Genomic DNA, 9,397 nt, shown 5'->3' with positions numbered 1-9,397 from the left:
CACAGTTATATATTAACACTAATGATGGACTGTCCGCTAACAAATGCTGAGATACAGCTGTCCCTATTAAACTCCTTTTTCTTTGTAATTTGACCAGTAAATCAGACCTTTGCTCTGATTAGTCGGAAGATGCATCATATTCATCTACTTCAGTTTTTAACTGGCTGCAGGTTTGATAAAAAGTGAACTAACTGAAGTTCAATCAACAGGCGAGGTGATCTTTGTACTGCCACAGAGGCGAGGGAGGGAGTTACTGGACAAAAATAAATGGACCAACTGCTACGAATTTACAGTAAACTCAGCGTAGTCCCCCAGAGGAGGCCATGGTCTTCACTGTGTGTGTGTGTGTGTGTGTGTGTGTGTGTGTGTGTGTGTGTGTGTGTGTGAGAGAGAGAGAGAGAGAGAGAGAGCAAAAGAGAGAGAGAGACTTTCAGAAACAAAATGAGCGAGTGAGAGTGACACAGTGACAAGCAGTCACTTCTCAATAAGGAAACTGAAGGCAGTTTGCATCTGGAGTACTCTTGAAGACACAAGCCAGAGGACAAGGTCAAGGTATTTATCTGCTGTGTGTTTGTCTCAAGCTACAGACTGCTTACAGAAGTGCAGCTACTCGAATATTATGAAGCTAAAATGAACAATTATATCAAATAGAGTAAAATTAGAATTAAAGATTTAAATGTAATTGACAGCTGAGCACTAATTGAGTTCACTAGAGTTTTATCAGCGTGCCGTTAAGTAACATAGTTTATGTTTATGTTTATGTTTATGTTTATGTTTATTGAGGATCCTCATTAGCCGACGCACAAACGCCAGGCTAGTCTTCCTGGGGTCCTATTTAAAAAGTACAGTACAGTTAATGATAACCACAGCAGAACATTCACAGCAATCATTTGGAGACCAAAAAAACATGTGTTAGCATAACATTAATTACACAAGCGGTTACAATCTGTCACGATATTATACACAAAAGTAATTTCAGACTAAAAAAAACCACATTTCTTGGCGCGCGTGTGTGTGGAAAAGGTGCGATGAAGGTATTGATAAGGTGCAGAAAAAGTGCGAAGGTGGTTTGATATTAAGCCTCCTTTGAATGATCGCTTTCTCTGCATGAAAACTGATGTGGGATGCGTACTCAAGCTCGTAAAGCTACACTTAAATAGACATAATGTTTAAAGGAAGTGTCACTGCTCAACAGCTATGTGACTTTCACATATTACCACTAAAGCCTTGAGTACAGGTCATTGGGTTTATTTGGGTAGATTGTCATCAGAAAGTCAAAGATATAGATGTGATTTAATGGCATAATTACAGACTAGATTTTTCGATGTTCCTGTTACACTTTTGATGCTGACATCAAACACAGCTAGACAAATAACAGCATGCTCTTGGTTGCCTAGGACACTGTTACTGTGCTGCCTATTTGCATGCACAGCCATAAGCTTTTACTTCCTTGATACACATTAATCCACTGAGATCATCCAACTGTCAGTAGTGTGGCTTGAACCGGCTCTTACAACTATTCGAACGGTTGTTTGGTTCAAGCGACATCTCCGTCCATCAAAAAGGAAAAAAAAAATTAAAAAAACATGTTCCACAATAATGCAAATACTGAGTACATTTCTGCCTCTTCTGTGTAATGCAGTGTGACAATATGGCTGCACCTTAAACCGTACATGCAAATGCCGCAATACAAAGATGAAAACACATTTTCCACTTCCTCTTATGTGAAGCAAAGTGTTATAAGTGCACTTGTACCCAAGACATGAAATGAAAAAGAGACTCTCCGCTCATGATTTAGCAATTTCTGAGTATGTTTAATTCATTTTTCAGCACCGGACATGAACTCACGCAGGCCCTGCAGTGGGAGGAGCGGAGACTGAGAACAGCCCCAGTAAAGCTGCTTTATCAGGTATGAGCGTAGAAACAAACATGCTGCAACTATCTGAGGCTCTTAGCAGGAACTTAGTACGGGTGGTGGTATTTGATAACGTGAAATGAACTGCACGGCATTCTGCAGCATGTATTGCACCATTACTCTGAGTAAATCTTGTTAGTAGTATGCAGTATAACCAAAGAATATTTCCATTATACATGCAGGATGGGCTGCGCTTGCAGTGACCAGAAACAAGTGAAAGATGGCAAGTTCTACAAAGGAAAGCACAACTCTCAACAATCATTAAATCACATAGTGAGTAGACCAATTAAAGGAAATATTCATTTAATTAACATTGACTTGTTGCACAGTTTGAACTTTAAAAACTACCTTTTTCTGTTCTTCAGGCACGAAGTGGAAACAACTGTTTGGATAATGGTAATCACAGACCACAGCACACGCATCAGACTAAGAATAACAGACGCAGGCCTGCGTCTATGCAGTCGACATTAGCGGCAGCGAGAGGAGGCCTCATTTAGTGATTGAAATCTCAGTTGGATTTCCTCTGTTCTCTTCTGGGGGCAAGATGAGATTATTCACAAAAGAATTTTCATGTCACAGACAGAAAGCGACAGAATCGTCATTCCTCTGAGAAGAACAGCTTGTGTAATGCAGTACTTTGAATTTAGCTGCTTTAGCTTCCACTGTATTAACTTTAATGATCAGCTAAGAAGCTAAACAGCCAACAAAACGCTGCTGTTATTGGCTGAAATAACTCTTTGCTGTACCTGTCTTTAGACGACATCGTGTTTGTGGCCCAGCACGACTTCAAAGCGACCAACGACAGTGATCTACCTTTCAAAAAGGGAGACAAGCTTAAGGTTTTACAAGAGTAAGTAGCCTCCCTTGTCCTAAGTGTATAGTATGTACAACAAATGCAGCTGACAACATTATCAGTTAATCTGTTGATTATTTTCACAATTCATCGTTGAGTCAAAAAAGGGGAAAAATACTCTTCATAATTCCGCAGAGGGCAAAGTGACGTCTCCAGAACCCAAAGACTCCTCATTTACAATCATAAATGACAAACAAAAACAGTAAATCCATCCAAGAGGCTGGAACCAGCAAATACTTGACAGACTGGTCGATTAATTGATTAATTGTTGCAGCTCTAGTGTTTATCCAGCAGCGATGAAACAAATGACTCTCTAATAGAAAAGAAATGAAAAGCCACGTTTGTCTGTTTCTAGAAATGGAGAATGGTGGGTGGCGAAATCGTTGCTGACTGGGCAGGAGGGCTTCATACCATGCAACTACGTAGCGAGGGCAGATACACTGGAGATAGAAAAGTAAGAAATAATTTCATACATATTATCTGAATTACTCTGCCAAAACATGGCACGGACTGTTAGGTAATGCTTTCAGACAGTTGCATAAAGTCTGTTTTGTGGTCGTTTCTTTTGCAGATGGTTTTTCAAGGACATGAGTAGGAAAGAGACTGAACGGCTGCTTTTAGCCCCTGGAAATAAACCGGGTGCCTTTCTGGTCCGAGAGAGTGAGACCAGTCCAGGTGACTTCTATCAGTCTTTTTGTGGTCGTGCCAAACGTGAGATATTCAAAACCGTTTAAAGTCTATATGCAGCGGTGCTAATTTGTTTTCCCCCTCAGGTTCCTTCTCACTGTCAGTCAGAGATCACGCGTTACAGCAAGGAGATGTGGTAAAACACTACAAGATCCGCTGTCTGGACAAAGGTGGCTACTACATCTCCCCCTCCAACACGTTCCCAACCCTACAGGAGCTTGTCAAATACTACAGCCGTGAGTAATAAACACATTTCATCAATCCACAAACTTCTTCAGAGCCATTTTTAAAGCAGAAGGTCTGCATTTAGGTCTCAAAATGTTTGCCAATCATAAATCAAGCACGTGTGGATTTGGATTCAAATTTGGTTCACCGCTGTGAATTAGACAACGTCTGCACTGACTCTGAGTTAAAGGGGGAAGTTAGACCCTTGTGATGTGCTGTGCATTTCCTGTGTGAGAGGAGAGATAGTCTTTCCACTCCTGTGACTAAACCACGAGATAACAAGGCCAAACCTAGATGGCTGCCAACACTAGAAGTGCACACGAGCGCACACAGACGAGCTTCAGAATTATTTAAGGAAACGCAAGCTCATCAGACCTCTGAGGTTTCATTCGCTAAATTTAGTAAAATGTCAACATAAAAAACAATTCATGTTATCACGTATATCACACTTGGGTGCAGGTACAGCAGACGGTCTGTGTCAGCGACTGTACGCACCCTGTAAGCCGAAGGCTCCCCAGCAGCCGTGGGCACATGACGAATGGGAGATTCCCAGAGAATCTCTGAAAATGGTGAAGAAACTGGGAGCCGGACAGTTTGGAGAAGTGTGGATGGGTGAGGGAAACAGTCTGTCAATCCTGTCTGCATTTTCGAAGCCAAGACAGCAGAGTGCAGTGAGTTAAGCAGCTCCTTTTCATTCCTGCTGCAGGTTATTATAAGAACACCCAGAAGGTCGCTATTAAGACCTTAAAGGAGGGAACGATGGAGCCTGAGGCCTTCCTCCAGGAGGCCAACCTGATGAAGCAGCTGCGGCATGAACGACTGGTGCGCCTCCATGCTGTGGTGACGAAGGAGCCCATTCTTATTGTCACAGAGTTCATGATCAACGGTAAGACAATGAGTAAGAGGAGGGGAAGGGTGCTTTTTGATGATTAGAATCTCTCCAATGCACGGTTGATAGATTGTGCTACAAATAGAGCAGCAACTAATATTTTCATTACAATTTAGTCAGATTTTTTTTTTAAGTAGTGAAAAAAGTCCATTGTATATATTTTAAAAGTCTTAAGTAACATCTTCAAATGTCTCAAGTCCAACCAGCAGTCATTATTGACACTATTTGAGTCAAAAATCAAACTTTATAAAATATATAAAACAGATAAAAGCAGAAAATTCCTTACAGTTGAGGAGCCAAAGCCATAAAATGTTTGCCATGAAACATGAATTAAACTATTAATCGACAATCATAGTGGCATGTTAATAATAAATTATTCATGAAATTAATCCAGTTGATTGATTGATCAGTCTTTGCAACTCTGACACCAAATAAATTTGAAAACGTGGACAAATCATCAATATTGCATTTTTGTCAGCCTTTATTTAAATTACTCAAGACTTACTTAGTTGTGTGAGTAAAACACATAGATGGAGCAGCAACAATTAAACGAAAATTTCTAGAATACAATGTAATCAAATTCAAGGAATTGTGAATTGTGTGAATTCACATGACTTTTGAGTTGATTTACTGGTGAATTTTGATTCCGTAATATGAGGCATTAATATCCTGGCCTACATTACGCAGTAAGGTTTGTCAGAAACAGCTGACTGGAACACCATGAACCAGGGTTTCTCAAAGTCCAGACCTCGGTCCACACCAAGACCAAATGACAAGTCATCCTGACCGCAGCCAACATCAACAGGTGGCCTGCGGGTCACATCCAGCTCGAACTGGTCCATCCTGACTGAAATGTCTGTCTCCTCTACTGATCATCACAGAGAATCACAAAGCTCGACTATTAGACGTGAGAGGCGTTGCTTGGGTTTATTTTCATTAGCCAATTGTTGTTTTGAGTCTCAAACTGCGTATTTTTCTTTGCTTCCTGGGATCATGAAGAGGAGGTTTTAGTTGAGATAAGGACTCAGCCATGGGTTGTTGAACTGTGGGTTCTGAATTGGAAAAATGTACGTAATTAATAGTTCACCCGTTCTACGGAAACGGAAACTTGCGGGGAGCTGCCGAGCTCGTCTGTTAGATGTAAGACGGCTGGGGGGGGGGGGGTGTTGTGCTGGGTGAAAATGCGTCTGTGAGTTCAGACATTAACGTTACACCAGAGAATTTGCTATCAGCTCCTAAATCGTAGATGTGGAATAAGTCTCCTTTTCTTTAGGACACAGCAATTAGTGTTAATGTAATTATAAGAATACGTGAAATATGGACTAACTGTCTGAGCCTTGTCTGCCTCGGTTTCATGCTGGCCCAATCACAAGAGACGTGACGTTACTTAATTAATTCAATATTATTTTGCTGTCACCAATTGTTCCAGACCTCTGACCTGCAATAAAACCTTTGACCTTTGAGTTTGAGAACCACTGCCGTGAACGACAGCCTCAAAACTTACCAGAGAACTAAAGACTTCACAAGTATAGCATTTGCTGAAGGGTTGTTGTATTGAATTGCATAGCATCGAGCAGGTGTTTGCCATTTCGTGTATATCTGGAGCCGTAAAAGCGGCGATTGCTCCATTGTATCACGTACTGAACTGCAACTGCTGCAACTGAAACTTGCAGCAGAACCATGTATTCGGTCGCTTCCGGTACAATTAGCCTCAATGCGCTTTATGGCGTTACCTTTTTGATTTTAAGAAGTTTCCACGAAAAACAATTTTTCTTTGAAAATCTTATCTGCTGTTTGTCACAATGACAGAGTTCTGCTTTTCTTTTTCTTGTTCGCAGGATGTCTTCTGGACTTTCTGAAAACAGACGAAGGCAAAAAGCTCAAGCTGAATAAGCTGATAGACATGTCAGCACAGGTGGGGAACCTTGAGCTCTGTGAACATACAGAATCGTCTCGTATGTGACATTTCCATCACGCTGCTAACGCACACCCCTCGCTATAACAATGAAAGCTTTATCTCAGAAAATTAACCAAATACACAAATCCCTGTTATTCTTTGCCTTCTGCTTCTGCTATCTTTGAACATTTTCACAACTGCTTCTGTTTGCCGCAACGTGACATTAATATCTAATGAGCTGATTTTTTCATCCTTTGCCAAAAACAAAAACACTTGCCTTCTCACTGACCTTAAAGTCTATTTATACACACCAGCTGCTTTACAGTAACGCCTCAAACGTCTGTTGTAACATGTGCTTTCATACCAGTCATGTTGTAAATACACATGGAAACTGTCAGCAGTAGCAGTGTGGTTTCTGTGGTGGGGCTTTTGTTCATATGGCTTGAAAGCCTCGCCCTACGTCAATTATTAACATCCGGACAGGAAATCGTGCTATTTTCCATCCACAGTGAGCTCCCCCAGAACTCTTCTGCCCCTCCAAAAAAAGCATTTTCACTTCCTGAGAGCTGGCACATCCTGTTAAACCCACTTTGCTGCCAATATCAGACACATAAACACGAGAATACACACATACTGAGGCTGCACAATTGCATATGCTCAACTACACAAACAGTGTGTGTACAAAGTCTTCATTTATTCTATGGATTCAGTGTGCCGTAAAGATGAATTTCTGAATTAACACCTTTGTTTGCTGTCTTTGCATTTGATCTCTAAATCCCTCCAAAAGCTGTTTCCAATATTCCTCTTTTCCTTCCTGAACGACAGATAGCTGAAGGCATGGCGTACATCGAGAGGAAGAACTACATCCACCGAGACGTGCGCGCGGCCAACATTCTGGTCAGTGAAACCCTGCACTGCAAGATAGCAGACTTTGGCCTGGCCCGGATCATCGAGTCAGAATACACAGCTCAAGAAGGTGCGGTATGAGCAGCGATTCCCCACATTGGATGCTAAATGGATGAGTTCAGGTCACTCAATGCACCTTCTATCCCCCTACATTTTAACCATCATGAAGGTTTCTAATACATTACACTCATTGTCAGTTTTATCCAAAGTGACTTACAGTAAGTGCACTAAAACTAAAAAAGAGCAAGAAATATCTGCTAGATGTACAATCCTCCAAAAGAAGCAGCTGAAATGTTTGTTTGAGAGCTTTGCTGCAAGTGTAACCCAGATGGAAGAGTGGGCAAGGTGAAGTGCTGTAATGCTGTTTCTAAAAATACTGCAATCTGTCCATAAAACTCCCTCGATCAGTCATTTTTAATTTAATAACTGCCAGAAAAAATACTGAAGATCTCAGTGTCCTCAGCTGTGCTTGTGGCCCTGAATGCATCATTCAACCAGTATTCTGACAGCATGCTGTGCTCTCATATGTCATTTTATATTAGGTTAGCAATACACTATATTGTGTAGTAAAATTTCATGAAATTCAATTGAGAAACCATTTTTAGATATAATGGTGATGGATAAAGTTCTGTTTTTGGCCAGTCCAGTGCATTAGATACCTCACAAACCAATCACACTGATGCAAAAGACTTGTGAATCCAGTGTTTGTTAGCGTTGCCAAAAAAAGAACGAATACGGCCAGAGATATTAAAGAGACTGTACGTTAAATGGAAAAAATGGTACAGATAAGTCTTCACCAGTAATCGAATCTCTTTCATCTCAGGGTGTACCTTGTCACATCGCCCCATGTTAAGAGGAATAAATACACATTCACACACACACACGCACACATTCTGTATAGTTACCACCCAGTAACCGGTACATAGTTTGTAGCTCTGGCTCTCTCTCTTTAAGAATGGCTGTTATTCTTTGTTTATATACTTAATTACATAGTATTTTATTATATTATATAATGTGTATTATACTGTACATTATAATACATATTATATAACTATATATTTTGTTATACTTGTATTTTCAACAGTTGCTATTATTCTATGTTTATATACATAGTTATTTTTTTTAAAAACATTTAGTTTTTGTCATCCTTATTGTTCTTTATTGTTTATATTTTATGTTTATGTTTAACTTACTGCTGCAACAAAAGAATTTTCCAAATTGGGATGAATAAAGTCTAAGTAATCCTAAGTAGTTCTCACCCTCTTTCTGCCAACCAGGTGCAAAGTTTCCGATCAAATGGACAGCGCCAGAGGCCATCAATTTTGGCACATTCAGCATCAAATCAGATGTATGGTCCTTTGGGGTCCTCCTCACAGAGATAGTCACCTACGGAAGAATACCCTACCCAGGTATCAGAAGTTTTACTGTTTTACTATATAGTTTAGAAGTAAATCCAACTGTTGCGTTACTATTACTTTACAGGGAAGTAAACTGCAAATATAGTTCATAAAATCTCACAGCGGCTGCGTTCTCTTTTTCCTGATCAGGGATGACCAACCCAGAGGTGATCAGGAGCCTGGACAGGTCGTACAGGATGCCGCCTCCGGACGGCTGCCCCGAGGAACTCTATGACATCATGATGATGTGCTGGAAGCAGAAGCCTGAGGAACGGCCGACTTTTGAATTTCTGCAAAGCACACTCAACGACTTTTTTGTCGCCACGGAGGGACAATATGAGATGCAGCCGTGATCAAAGAGAAGGGAAATGTTTCCTGTTGGTAACGCGAAAAAAACAAAATGTTCCAAAAGAGAGACTTGAATGGATCAAGCACCAACTATAATAACTAATAATTTTTTTTTTTTTTTTTTTTGAATGGACACATTTTTTTTACACTTACCTTCTGACTGAATGTAAAAGCTATGGCTTCTTCTGTCTGTCACAGCTAAGAGAAAACATGCTAAAGTCAGGCAGAAAATGTTTCATTATACTGACTGTACTGTTATTGACTGCTCACATTCCTGATG

General features: G+C 40.5%; 1 protein-coding gene across 1 annotated transcript; it reads left to right on the top strand.

Moving 5' to 3' along the window:
- The first annotated feature begins 493 nt into the window (after positions 1-493).
- On the top strand, positions 494-9,191 carry blk (BLK proto-oncogene, Src family tyrosine kinase). Its single transcript, XM_070987000.1, has 14 exons — positions 494-552; positions 1,831-1,909; positions 2,098-2,188; positions 2,281-2,311; positions 2,672-2,765; positions 3,124-3,222; positions 3,340-3,443; positions 3,542-3,691; positions 4,140-4,292; positions 4,387-4,566; positions 6,408-6,484; positions 7,292-7,442; positions 8,650-8,781; positions 8,920-9,191. The coding sequence occupies exons 3-14, from the start codon at positions 2,099-2,101 to the stop codon at positions 9,120-9,122; spliced, it is 1,464 nt and encodes a 487-aa protein (XP_070843101.1). The 5' UTR covers positions 494-552; positions 1,831-1,909; position 2,098; the 3' UTR covers positions 9,123-9,191.
- Positions 9,192-9,397: the final 206 nt, after the last annotated feature.

Source organism: Chaetodon trifascialis, chromosome 19 (genome assembly GCF_039877785.1).
Source record: "Chaetodon trifascialis isolate fChaTrf1 chromosome 19, fChaTrf1.hap1, whole genome shotgun sequence".
In the NCBI taxonomy this organism is placed as follows: Eukaryota; Metazoa; Chordata; class Actinopteri; order Chaetodontiformes; family Chaetodontidae; genus Chaetodon; species Chaetodon trifascialis.
Note: the sequence above shows the minus strand (reverse complement) of the source record. Positions and strands in the feature narration are given on the sequence as shown.

Coding starts and splice junctions, on each gene's coding strand:
- blk (XM_070987000.1), top strand. CDS start 2,099: ATGGGCTGCGCTTGCAGTGACCAGAAACAAGTGAAAGATGGCAAGTTC. Junction 3,692..4,139: donor GCTTGTCAAATACTACAGCC/GTGAGTAATAAA, acceptor ACTTGGGTGCAG/GTACAGCAGACGGTCTGTGT. Junction 6,485..7,291: donor TGATAGACATGTCAGCACAG/GTGGGGAACCTT, acceptor CCTGAACGACAG/ATAGCTGAAGGCATGGCGTA.